We start from the raw sequence: 13901 nt of genomic DNA, 5'->3' as shown, positions 1-13901 counted from the left end.
AACCTCATAAGCTTTGACCTTGAAGATAACCGCAGGGATCAACTGTTTTAGAAATTGTATTGACGGAATCAACGTTGAATGATAGAGTTCTTTCAGAGATGCGTTAATTCTCCGACACAATGTAACAAGGTAACCCAACGAATCCCAAAATAAACCATAGCTATAAACCCTCAGTAAACAGATCATAAAGAGTGCGCCATTTATGAGGGTCGAAGACTTTAAAAAGATTCTGGACAACAAGTAGCACATATGCCCTAAGGAAATCTATCACCTGCAAAAGAAGTTACAAAAAGAACTCCCTTACAAAACAAAAATCAAAGAAGTCCTTCCTATCCGCAAAGCAAATCAAATCGCTTAGAACTTCATTCTTTGGCTGCAAATTGTTTATTTGAATAGTTATATATTGGTTTGGTGGGTATGGCAGTGGGATGATTGGTGGCTATGGAGCTACAGGTTATGGTTACGGTTCCAATGTTGATGGTTATAGTTCTAGCTCATCATGTATTAGGGAAGCTTATGGGAGTGGGACAGAAGGTTCTGGAACAAATGGTCGATATCACCAATATGCCAGGCAGAACAATTGATACTGGAGTTTCTCGAAAGCAATGGTTATCGATATAGATAAGACTGGAGGATTCATGGATATCGCCCCACTAATGGAATATCAAGCCAAGTAGATGGGAAAAGTGCATGTTGATTACCAAAATTAAAGAAACGAACCAAAAAACAAATAGCTGTATCTGATGCCTATTATAAAAACACACACCACTCTGTTTATGTTGTGGTAGAGCCTACAAACAATTGTCAAAAATGGCTAACAAATTAATGAAAGCAAATCAAAAATTGCGGAAATCTAGAAACTCCGATTCCAAAGTTCAGTTGCCATGGAAATTATTCGTAGGAAAGTAAGCATTGTGTAACTTTCAAAAACAAGTCAAGTTAAATATCCTAGAAAAAAAAAATATATATATATATATATATATATATAGATGCCCATAGGTCCTAAGGGTTGAGCCTTACTCTGACACCACATGTAGCAATGCAAAATAAATATATAATTAACTTTTCTAATTAACATTAAATTTAAATCAAAGTGGCACTTACCTAACCAAATAAACATGTAATTAATAAACTAAATTCAACTATGAATAGTGTTTACCTGTGGTAGAAGTAAGCTTACCGCAACAAGGTTTTGGGGACGACTCTCCATCCAACCGTAGGCTCAATTGTGCAAGGGTTTGCTACAACTGGCCACCCCCGAGCCCTCAATCAACGTACTACTGCCAGTGGCTCCTATGTCTTAGAACACCATTCTCCCAAGAGAATGAAAGATAGAATCTCGGAAAGATGGAATGCCTCCCATCCTCCTCACCATCTATTAAATAGAACAAACATTGGAAGGGGAACCACATGCACACACTCCATGTGTCTAATGCAACTTTCTTTTGATTTTTAGCTTTCTTGTTTTATTTCTTTACTTTTCTTTTGATTTTTAGCTTTCTTGTTTTATTTCCTTCTTTTTGATAATTTTCTTGTTTTATTTCTATTTATTCTTATTTAGAGCTTTAGTATGGTTATTACTATTTTTATTTTTATTATTTTTATTTATTTTCTTTGTATATATTTTTAATGTCATTTATTACTTAACATTTATGATTTATTATTTTTATTATTTTTTATTAAGTGATTTATTTATTATTATTTATTATTTCTATTATTAATTATTATTTTTGTATTATTTATTATTATTTATTATTTATTATTTATTATTAAGGGGAGGTATATTACAAAATATTAGTTTATATAATTAAATTTATATTAAAAATATATAATTTAATATAATAGTTAAATTATTAATATCTTACTCATATCCTTTATATATAAATTAATATAATATATGATACAAGTCATGAGTTTCATATTTTGTCTCATCCTCTACTTTATATATTTATTTGTGCATCAACTTTAAATATATTATAATAAACAAAGTATCAATTAATTATTTGAAATAAAGATAAATATAAAAACTAGTGTTAATAAAAGAATGTTGTAAGAAACTATTGAAATTATCAATAGTATTCATAGCCTCTAAAAGCCTTATAATTAAACAACAAAACTTCCATCACTAATTTATTGGTTGTATCAAGTCTAGTTTCAAGTTCCAATTAAATTCAGGATGGGAAGATCGTGGCCATTATTGATGCAGTCATAGTACAATTGATGTAATTCACCAAAGAAAGGTTTATCATTCCTCACATTCTTGCATATAAGTTATATGCATCATGATAAATGGACCTATTTGCATATGAGATATATGCACCCTAACAGATGGACAAACACTTTGAATATTTGTTGCATCTGCTTTTAGTGTACATAATAGAATAATGCATTGGAACAATGAAATCTCCTTCATTGAATGAGCATCACTATAACGAACAATATTGTTAGTTAAATTAAATCTATTTGAGAAAATTTGGTAAAGAGTAACATCTATCTTCACCCGAAGAATTCATGTGTAGCTCTAATGCCCTGAGGCCCATCAACCTTTTGCTCCTCTAATCTTCCATGTTTCCTTCATGGCCTTGAGGCTTTGCCTATTAGGTCGACGTCCCTCCTGCTGCATCTTCCCTTTTACTCTACTCTACCCCTTTGAATTCCTCCCCCCCCACCCCCTACCTTTTCTTCTTTTTTTATTCCCCTATTCTCTCTCCATATAGATCCTCTAGCCATCGGCCCCGGCCTTGGCTGGGTGGTCAATCATGACTAATCCGGCCTCCCCTCCTCATCTTGACTAGGAGGTCAAATCTTTTAACTCCTTGGTATGGAATGGAACTAAGTTCCAGAATACTTCGTCCTCTCATTTTGTGAAAATATTTAATGAGATCCCCAAAGTCTAAATCTTGGCTCCCCAAACTAGGCTTCAAGATCTTTGATTGGAAGATTGGGGCCTATGGCCTCCCCTATGAATAGTTTTCCAATGGGCCCTAAATAATTGGAAACCCTTGATAGATGGAAGAGTCACTGCTTCATTTTGTCGCAAGGCTTTCTTCACCATCTTCTTCGAGAAAAAATCAGATCGAGATGAGATCTTCTGCAGTGGGTTGTACTTCATGGGAGCACAAGGGTTTTATTTGGATTGATGAAACCCCAACTTCAACCTCGATTGCAATGTCCCTTTATTTGTTCATCTAGGTGAAGTTTTTCTTCCTTCCCCTTCACTGTTGGAATGATGCCACCTTTAGAATGATCAAGAACACGTTGGGGAAATTTCTTGATTGTGCTAAACCCAAAGTTGGACAATTCTCTTGTGCTAGGATATGTGTTAAAGTATATCTAGTAAAAGGTATACCTATGGCAATCAATCTAAGCTTGGAAATTTGGGCACACATTCAAGAAGTTGACTATGATCAACAGTCATTCAAATGCCAAATTTGTCACGACTATGGACATTTCGCTAGAAATTTCCTAAAGAAACCAGAAGATCAGGAGAAGAAAAGTGATCAAGGGGACCAATGGAAACAAGCTAAAAGGAGAAAATGCCCTCAAAAGCTAAATCCTCCTTCAACCCAACCATAGAGACAAGCGCTTGCTAAAGAATTTGGGGCCCTCTCCAAAGAAAAAATCAGTAGGAAATGGAGAAGGCACAAGCAAATCAGTTAATAGAGGAATCTCAAGTAATAGGTAAGAAACACTTGCAAATGAATATGAAGACGAGGAGATACCCCGAGAAAATACCCTAACCGTGGATCTGACCCCTATCCTCATACCTTTTTAAGGCCCAACGAAAGGATTTACGGTAGTTAGATCCAATGAAGACCCAATGCATATGCAAGTCAAATCCTCAAAAGCAGAGGAAGACGTTTTTTTGCCAAGGGATGGTACAACATGAGCTCCATTTTCCAGTTCAGCGAATGAAAAATTAGAAGCATACAAAGTGAGGGAGGAAATCCAATAGAGAAATAAGGATTGAACAAACAAAAAAAAGAGAAAGAACTGGGCCATTATCTAACCCTCAAAAACATCCAAATGGGTGACCTAGGAAGCAAAGGAAATAAGAGAAGTTTTGGATTTTCCCCACCTAAAGGGGCTCCCCGCTCAAAAAGTAAGGAATGATAGTTCTCTCCTATAATTGTAGGGGCTTAAGGTCTAGAAAAAGGAAATTATAAGTGAAATCGCTAATCAAGAAGGAAAATCCCTCTATTGCCCTTCTCTAGGAGACAAAGCTTTAGGATCAATAAATATTAGCCTCACACTTAGTGCACATTGATCACCTTCACTTCTCCATGGAAAAAGGACCTATGTCAAAGGAAATGTTGAGCGAAGAAAAACTTTTGTTTGAAAAATACCATTCACTGCTAAAATATGAAGTGGAATATTGGACACTTAGTTCTCAAAGCTTGCAACTACAGGGAGGAGATTGAAACACCAAATTCTTTCAGAAACAAGTGAAAAATAGGCAATGGAAAAAAATTATCTAGGAGATTGAGGTAAATGGTACCAAGATAGGAGACTTCCAACAAATCAAGAAAGCAATAGTGGGATTTTTTAGTAATATATACTCTTATAAGGACCCTCTCTCAAAGGAGGTTGAACTCTATATGTTATAGTATACATAGCATGCCAAACCTGCTAAGCACGTGGAACAATATACAAGGTGATGTTGGATAGTGGAGAAGTGGTTGTTGTAAAGAAAATCTGTAACAAGCAACAAGGAAATTTTGTGGCTCTAGCATATAAGGAATTCAATGGAGATATGGAGATGGTTAGCAGTAAGATGAAGCATAACAATGTGGTGAAGCTTTTGTGTTTCATTTCAAGCAATGGTTGGAAGCTACTCGTGTATGAATTTTTGGCCAACGACAACTTATTTGATTTCCTATGTGGGAATGAGAATGGTTCGTCAAGAGAATTGTTGCAGTGGCTTGTTCGTCCTAAGATTGCAATAAGTGTTTGCTAGAATTGTGAGACAAGTGTTTAAGATTGCACCAAGGATAGCGAATATGAATAGTGTCACCACGATAAACCTCACAACAAAAACACTATCGACATAATTAATATACGACCATAATATTAACTTTCTACTTACACACCAATAACATTTTATATATAATAAGTTTATATCTATAATATATATTCATATATACTATACACTCTATTATATTATTACTCTAAATTAACATAGATTTAATATATATTATATTATTAATATACTATAATATAATTCAGAAAATAATATATATAAGTTTTATATTTTACTATTGTATTAATTCATTCATATATTATTGTATTTAATATAATACTTTTTATATAAATTATTTCTTTTTAGTTTTAAGCCGGCTATATTACGTATGCGTTTTATATTTTATTTGGTGCTTTTGAACACGAAAATCCTAATTACATAAACATAAAAAATAAATATGATTCTATTAATTATTAATTGGTATGTGAATAATATTAATTATTTTATATCATTTTTAATATTATAATAACATAAAAAATAAATACGATACATAAACATAGAAAATAAATTTGATTATATTAATTATTAATTGATATGTGAATAATATTAATTATTTTATATTATTTTTAATTAATATTATAATAAATGTTTAAAAAAAAAACAATTGTACAAATTTATTTAAATTTTTTAATTTATTAATGTAAATATATTTATTTTATAAACATTCCAATTTTAATTAAAATTCAAGTTTTCATATTTAAAAAGTAATTACAAATTTTCCAAACTTTTCTAACAATATTGGGTGCCGACAAAAGTAAAAGTAAACAGAGGAATACATGAATGTCATACCGCTTACGATTTACTTTCTCTCTCTCTTCTTGTTTTTTTAATTTATTTAGAATTCAGTTCCAATTTTTACCATGCTTTTGAGTTTTTTCCATATATTTTTGTGTAGTCAAAACTACAACTATTTATCTCTGTAATCATTTACTTTTCACCTTATGCACTTGTCATGTTGTTTGGGGATTCTCTAGTAATCTAACATTGACTCTTCAAACTTTCTGACCTATATGGACTCCGTAACCAAACATGGAGGACCCAAGGCCTCATTACATCTACGTACAACTTGCACAACCTAAGCTACACATAAGCGTCCCTTTAATCACTGTCATAGCCTCTAAATGGACCTCCAATTAGGTGAGTCTCTCGTTGGCGCAGCTGCTCGAGTACACCCCTACCCCACCGGACTCTCGAACAAAACTCAACCCAAAGCGGACTCCAACGACATCACATATTCCACACCTGGCAGATCCTGTATCTTAGGGCATTCCCTAACATCTAGGGTTTCCAGCTTTTGGAGTAATATCAACGGTGGTATGCTCTCCCGCGCCTCGCAGCACACGACTTCCAAACTCTCTAAAGAAATCAAATGTTCCAAACCTTGAAGGGTTTGTATCTTACGGCAATACCCAACATGTAGCATTTTGAGCTTTTGTAGGAACCTCAACGGTGATATGCTCTCCAGCGCATTGCAACCCTTGACTTCCAAACTCTGTAAAGAAATCAAATGTTCCACACTGGCCGATCCTGTATCTTACGGCATCCCTCAACATGTAGGCCTTTGAGCTTTTGGAGGAACCTCAACGGTGGTATGCTCTCCAGCTCATTGCAATCCTTGACATTCAAAATCTCTAAAGAAATCAAATGTTCCAAACCTTGGAGCGTATATATCCCACGGCTTTTTGGGAAGTGCCACAAAGGTATCTGACTACTAACGTTCAACTCCTTCAAAGAAACCAAATGTTCCAAACCTGGGAGCGTTTGTATCTCATGGCATCCCTTGAAATTTAGTGTCTCGAGCTTTGTGAGGTACCCCAATCCTGGCATGCTTTCGAGCTCATTGCATCGACAAACCTCCAACTTCTTCAAAGAAATCAAATGTTTCAAACCCTGGAGCGATTTGTCTCACTGCAGGCAGTGACAGTTAGTGTCTCTACGTTTGTGAGGTGCTTCAAACTTGGTATGCTCCGCAGACTCTTGCATCCATCAACTTCCAGGCCCTGTAATGAAGTCAAATGTTCTAAACTTGGCAGCTTATTCATAAGGCAATCCTTGATTGTAGTGTTTGGAGCTTTTTGAGCTGCTCCAACCCTGGTATAATCTCGATGAACCTAAATTCAGAAGGAGTCAACGTCTCCAAAGACGTCAAATGTTCCAGACTTGGCAGTTCTCGTAGGAAACTCCATCCAGAAAGGTTTAGATTTCGGAGCTTTGTGAGCGACCCCAACGTTGGTATCCTCTCCAGGTTCCCGCATTCTGTAATATCCAACGTCTGCAAAGAATTCAAATGTTTCAAACTTGGCATCCTCTGCAGCTTTCGGCATCCAACATCGAGTATCTGGATCTTTTTTAGCTGGGCCAACCCTGGTATGCTGTGCAGCTCATGGCATTCCCTAATGTTCAACGTCTTCAAAGAAGTCAAATTATCCAAACCCAAGAGTGATTATATCTCACAACAACCACTAGCATCTAGTGTTTGGAGCTTCGTGAGCTGCCCCAACTCTGGTATGATCTCAAGGTCCCGGCACTCACTAACATTCAACGTCTTCAAAGACGTGAGAGGTCCCAAGCCTGGCAGCTCTGGTATCTCATAGCATCCACTAAAATTTAATATCTAGAGCTTTGTGAGCTTCCCCAACTCTGGTATGTTCGGAAGCTTCTTGCACTCACTAACATTCAACGTCTCCAAAGACGCGAGACGTTCCCCGCCTGGCAGCTCTCTTATCTCATAGCATCCACTAACATTTAATATTTGAGCAAAGAGCGGTGAAAAGTTTTCTAAACGATTTTTCAAAACGGTCCGAAGTCGTCCCCGTGGAAGACTTTTATATTGGGCTGCCGGAAAAATGAGAAGATTTCGAAAAGGCGGTGCTATCGAAGCAAGAGGAAAATCGTGTAAAGGCCAAGGTTGTGGGAATTCTGGGTGGTGTTGGAATTAGGAAAACAGCGCTGGCGAAAGAAATTTTCAAGTGTAAGAGATCAAATTACAAAGAATCCTCCTCCTTGTTTAATGTGACAAACCATGTTGCGAGAAAATATGCTCTAAAAGGTTTGCAAAGTATGATCATTAAAGACTTGAAACATAGTCCTAGTAAAGAAATTGAGAGTGTCAAAGAAGGTAAGAAGATACGCAAACATCATCTCCGATTGTGTCAGGCTCTCGTAATATTAAATGATGTTGATCATGCGGATCAACTTTATGCATTGATGCCAATCCTTCACCCAAAGAGCTTGATTTTGGTTACCTCTCGTCACAAGGATGTCCTCGATAGTTTCGGCATCGTAGATTCATCAATTTATCATCTAACCGGACTAAATAGTGAAGACTCCCGAAAGCTTTTACTCTCCTATGCCTTCAATCTCCCGTCAATTTGTCATCTACTTGGACTAAATTTCCAGAACTTTTTACTCTCCTATGGCTTCGATCGCCCGTTTCCACGACACCCTTCTGATGATCCGGTATTTGAATCTCTGGTGCAAAATTTTGTAATGGCCCGTGATGGTTTGCCACTACCGTTGAAAGAACTAGGAAAGCGTCTGAGTGGAAAAGACAGATCTGGCTGGGAAGAGCAATTGAATCAACTTCAACACAACTGCAAACTACTTATCGAGACAAAGCTTAGCGTTTGTTATGATTCACTAAATGAAGAAAAACAGCAAATATTCTTAGATGTTGCTTGCTTCTTCATAGGTGAAGACAGAGATAACGCAACAAGGATATTCGACATGGAAGGACTTGAGAAGCTAGAGAACAGATGTCTATTGCAGGTGACCAGTAAAATAGAAATGAATGAATTCCTGCGAAATTATGGAAGAAATAAGGCTAACAGATTAACGCCACGTCGGCTTTGGCATCAGGAGACCAAGCAGATCAATGATTTGCTTGAGAAATCGCCATCTGTAAGTGCTTCTGCAATCCTTCACACCTTTGTAAACCTTTGAATTTCTATTTATTCTTAAGAGAAACGCATCTTTTGTTTATTCGTAAGAGAGATGCATCTCTGTATTTTATACTTATAATGATTGAACAGGAACTAGCCCAATTCCAAGGAATTACAATGAATGGAGACCCCGGAGATGACACTAAATGCCATGTTGCAAACAAAGTGGTGAGACGTTTAGTGGTTCCAAAAATTTGAAATTTTTTGCAGCTCAAGGTGGTTATGTAGAAAAGATATTGACTAGGGTGGGATCAGCAGATCTCTTATGGCTAAAGTGGCATAAGTGCACCCACTATTCTCTTCCTCCCTGGATTTCGATGGAGAAATTACGCGTTTTAGAAGTGGACGGAAGCAAATTAACAGAATTGTGGGAAACTGAATCTCAGGTTTGGTAAATTTTTGTGTTCGTTATTCCTTCGTTTCATTTCATTTCGTAGATGAAAATCGTCTGATAGTTGATATCTAAACATCGCAGGTTCCTCTCCAGTTGCGGGAGCTAAATATCTGCGCTCCCCTTTCACGGTTTCCACAGTCCATAGGTCAACTGGAGCTCCTTGAAAAGATTGTAGTTAAATGTTCTGGACCACTCCCATTCATAGCTTTGCCGGAAGAATTTTGTCGGCTGCACTCGTTGAAATACTTAGAGATGACAGAGTGCTCAGGAATGATGCAAACTTCCAATATCTCGATTTGAAAGGCGCTTCTTGCTTGCAGATGCTTCCAAAATCATTCGGGAATTTAACTGTACTCAAGTATCTATCTCTGGAAGGGTGCAGTGAGATACGAGATCTGCCTGGTCTGGAACATTCCACTTCTTTGGAGACGTTAGATGTTAGAGGATGCAAGAATCTCGAGAGCATACCAGGGTTGGGGCAGCTCATCAAGCTCCAAATACTAGATGTTAGTGGATGCAGCCAGATAAAATGGCTATCAGGTTTAAAACATTTGAATTCTTTGGAGACGTTTATTGTTAGCGGATGCCAGAAGCTCCAGAGCATACCAAGGTTGGGGCAGGTCACAAAACTCCGAGTTAAATGTTAGTGGATGCAGTGAGATAAAATTGCTGCTAGGTTTGGAAAATTTGACTTCTTTAGAGTCTTTTAATGTTAGCGGGTGCCAGAAACTCCAGAGCATGGGAGGGTTGCGGCAGCTCACAGAGCTGCAAACACTAGATGTTAGTGGCTACAGTGAGATACAGACGTTGACAGGCTTGAAACATTTGACCTTGTTGGAGACTTTTAATGTTCGGGGATGCGAGAAGCTCCAGAGCATAGATGTTAGTGGAAGCAGAGGGATACATACGCTGTCAGATTTGGAACATTTGACTTCTTTGCAGAGGGATGCAAGAAGCTGCAGAGATTACCAAGTTTGGGGCTACAAACAAAGCTTAGAGCAATAGATGTTAGTGGGTGCTGTGAGATACAATCGCTCTTCGGTTTGGAACATTTGACCTCTTTGAAGAGGTTGAATGTTAGTGGATGCGAAAAGCGGCAGAGCATAAGAGGGTTGGGGCAGCTCAGAAAGCTTCAAATATTGAATGTCGGTAGATGCTATGAGATACGAGAGCTGCGAGGTGTGGAACTTCTTACGTCTTTGGAAACATTGAATATTAGTGAGTGTAAGAAGCTTCAAAACATACGATGGTTGGGGCAGCTCAGAAAGCTCCAAAGACTAGATGTTGGTGGGTGCCAAAAACAATGGCTCTTAGGTTTGAAATATTTGACTTCTTTGAAGAAGTTGAATGTTAGTGAGTGCAAGAAGCTTCATAACATGCCAGAGTTGGGGAAGCTCGCAAAGCTCCAAATATTAAATGGTAGTGGATGCTATGAGATACGAGAGCTGCCAAGCGTGGAACGTCTCACGTCTTTGGAGACTTTGAATGTTAGTGAGTGCAAGAAGCTTCCGAACATACCAGAGTTGGGGAAACTCACAAAGCTCCAAAATTCTATGTTAGCAGAAACGTACCAGAAACGGAGTTTAGAAGTTTCACACTCAAGAAATGAGCAGAGAGAAAATGAAAATAAAAATGAAAAATAGAGAGTGAGTTTCAATTTTCAATATATTTTCAACTAAATTTTCAGCCCAAATTTTATTAAAAAACTAAATAATTTGAATACTAAATTGATACTTAGCAAATTAACTATTAAATATATATATTTTTTATATTTTTTAAGCAATTAAGTGCATACATTCTTATGCATTTTGAGCCTTCGGCTCATTATAGTTTCCTTGAAAAAATCCATATATATATAGATATAACTGTAAACAATAAATAAATAGAATTCACAATTAAATTTGAACTTCTTTAGCCACAGTTTAAACTATGAATTTTAACAATATACCTAGGAAAACAAATCAATTAAAAAAAAGAACAATAGGACAGAAATGATCAACGTTCTGTATACTTGAAATAGTACTCTAGATTATTGAAGGAATACATGCATGAAATCTACAATAAAGAGTGAAAATACACGGCTAAAAACCACCTGCAAAAGAGCGATCTACGACCTGTAAAAGATATCCCATAAAATATATGCATCCGTTAACTAAAACGACCGTAGAAAACGGCATTTCCGTCTGGTCTCGTTTCTTACACGTTTTCTAAACACTTTTCGCCGCTCTATGCTCTGCGGAGCTTATCATGAGTTCTGATGGTGCTGGTTCTGGAATATATTTCAACACCCTTTCGACAATCTTATCCATAAACTCCTCCTTGAGCTCCTCCCTGAATATTCCATTAGAAAAGAGTAAAACCAATTTAATAAGCAGTGAGAAATACCTACTCTAATGACATGTATTCCAACAAATTGAAAACAGCACTTCAGGGATGGGAAAGGTCTGAGCGTATTTCCATTGCAGATTCAGTTAACGGGTTTGGAGTAAAGTAAACTACACATATTTGGATAAATAGCAAAATTAATAATTAAGTATGAGATACCTGGAATTTGCAATGACACAAGGATGCTCTTGGAAAAGATGCAAGAACTCTTACCCGGCCAGCATGAATTCATCTGATTTTGGGACATTGGCAAGAGCGTCTCTCCATTTCTCAATAGTCCCTGTGTCCTGTCGCTGTTTCTCTCGGTGGTGGGAGTACAGGGTTTCAATGTAAATTCCATGCAGATCGGAAGGTTCCACTTCATAGAAAACGGGTAAAATGGTACCTGTGGCCTTTGTGACGAGGAAGAGTTCATCCATGCACCAAGAAGATTCCGGAAATCTGGGAGAAAATATAACGATATTGACAGACGCGAATTGAATAGGCATCTCTATTTGAGTTTCAATCTTGAGTGCCCCCACCAATTCTGGCTTGTCCAGAAATACTCGTAATCCATGGGAAACAAGGCGATCGTAGAGAGGCTGGGCGAATTTCTCCTTCGTGTCTGGCCCGCGATGACTCAAGAAAACATGATAATGGCGAGGAGGACAGGTTTTGAAGACGCTGTCCACGACTTTACCCAAGAGCACCTCCTGGCCCCTAAATATTCAAGCAGAGTGTAAAATAAGCAGTGAGAAACGCTTTTATGTATTAAGTTACAATGGTGAGAAACCTCTGCCAATCGATCAAATTGAAAACGATCATTAAGGATTTGAATAGTAGGAAATGCTCACCCGTTGCTCTCCTCCAGCTGGAAACCACTTATATTGGAAACATCGCACAGAGCGTCTCTCCAAGCCTCAATAATTTGCGAGTCATATCGTCCTTCCTCCTCATGGGCACGCAGCGATTGAGCATATGGTCCCTTGTGATCTTTTCTCGTAAACCTGAGATGAAAAGGTTCGACTTTATAAAAAACGGGGAGAATAGGCGCCTCCGACTTTGTCATCTTGACGAGCGTATCCATGGACCATTTACAGGTAGCATAGTTTGGAGAAAATATGGCGATCTGGAGAGCGGCTAGTGAAAGGGCAGCTTCCACGCGAGGAGTAACCTCCTTATCAATCCCGTCCAGAAAAACGTACAATCCACGGGAAACAAGACGCTTGCAGAGTTCCATGGCGAAGTCTCTGGTTTCATCCTCAGAATGGTTAACAAATATGTCAAAATGGACATAAGGAGGATTCGACGCAGAGCCAGAGGCAGTGGAGGAGGAAGCAATGTCATCGTGATGATGGGTGGCTGTTATTTCTGCCATAGAAATTGGAAAGAATAGATGGATGGACTAAAATTTGAAATGATATGCGCAGGCGTGTAGTTAGATAGTTGGAGGAATGTGTTGTAGAATAATGCAGATATCTCTGGCGAAAACGATGAAAGGTGTTCGATGTGTTGTAGGCGACTGTATTAATATGGGGCAGCCCTTATGTCGATTGCAGATTCACTTAACATTTTTACGTGGGTATTTGGACCCACTTTTCCGTCTCCGTTTATAGAGACGGATGTTGATATTCATATGAAAGGTGTTCGATGTATTGTAGGCGACTGTATTAATATGGGCAGCTCTTATCTGCATTCTTACATGTGTATTTGGACCCACTTTTCCGCCTCTGTTTATAGAGACGGATGTTGATATTCATTATCGGAATTATTTATCTCGGAAAACCTTTGCAACCAGAAACTTGTGTTAAGTCTGACATCTGTCGTTGTCGCAGCGCCGTCTAGCCGACAGCTCGAGGAATGGAATTAAATTCAACGTACGCAACTACAGCACCGGGCAGATGCCAGCCTGTGCAATGGACTAAATGCACAGCATTGAAATTACTTTAAAAAAATATATTTATCGCACACGATTAAGTTGTTCGCTCATTCACGGTACTCAAGGGTAGAGTTAATTAATTTGTTTTTAATTATTAAAATTTCAATTCAAATTTAAATAACCATTAATATTGAATTTCGATTTAAATTAAAAATATTAGTATTATTTAATAATGCGGTTGTTGTTAAGATTTAATTGTTATCAATATTATGATTATTTTAGAAATTTTATTTAAATAATTTT

At 37.4% G+C, this 13901-nt stretch overlaps 2 protein-coding genes across 2 annotated transcripts; one reads left to right on the top strand and one right to left on the bottom strand.

Moving 5' to 3' along the window:
* Positions 1-8509: 8509 nt before the first annotated feature.
* On the top strand, positions 8510-8962 carry LOC149215924 (disease resistance protein RPP2B-like). Its single transcript, XM_089389770.1, has one exon. The coding sequence runs from the start codon at positions 8510-8512 to the stop codon at positions 8960-8962; it is 453 nt and encodes a 150-aa protein (XP_089245896.1).
* Positions 8963-11366: 2404 nt separating this feature from the next.
* LOC149215923 (uncharacterized) lies at positions 11367-13275 on the bottom strand. Its single transcript, XM_089391116.1, has 3 exons — positions 12574-13275; positions 11954-12439; positions 11367-11686 (listed from the first exon to the last, which is right to left on the bottom strand). The coding sequence occupies exons 1-3, from the start codon at positions 13095-13097 to the stop codon at positions 11563-11565; spliced, it is 1134 nt and encodes a 377-aa protein (XP_089247242.1). The 5' UTR covers positions 13098-13275; the 3' UTR covers positions 11367-11562.
* Between the last annotated feature and the right edge of the window lie 626 nt (positions 13276-13901).

The sequence above is a fragment of the Pinus tabuliformis genome, chromosome 1_1, assembly GCF_031772625.1.
Source record: "Pinus tabuliformis cultivar Carrire ecotype Pingquan chromosome 1_1, CPIR1, whole genome shotgun sequence".
In the NCBI taxonomy this organism is placed as follows: Eukaryota; Viridiplantae; Streptophyta; class Pinopsida; order Pinales; family Pinaceae; genus Pinus; species Pinus tabuliformis.
Note: the sequence above shows the minus strand (reverse complement) of the source record. Positions and strands in the feature narration are given on the sequence as shown.

Bases quoted from the DNA above. Each gene is read 5' to 3' on its own strand.
- LOC149215924 (XM_089389770.1), top strand. From the start codon at position 8,510: ATGGCCCGTGATGGTTTGCCACTACCGTTGAAAGAACTAGGAAAGCGT.
- LOC149215923 (XM_089391116.1), bottom strand. From the start codon at position 13,097: ATGGCAGAAATAACAGCCACCCATCATCACGATGACATTGCTTCCTCC. The intron at 12,440-12,573 runs GTGAGCATTTCC...TTGAATATTTAG, and splicing joins CAGCTGGAGGAGAGCAACGG to GGGCCAGGAGGTGCTCTTGG. The intron at 11,687-11,953 runs GTAAGAGTTCTT...TGGAATATTCAG, and splicing joins GATGAATTCATGCTGGCCGG to GGAGGAGCTCAAGGAGGAGT.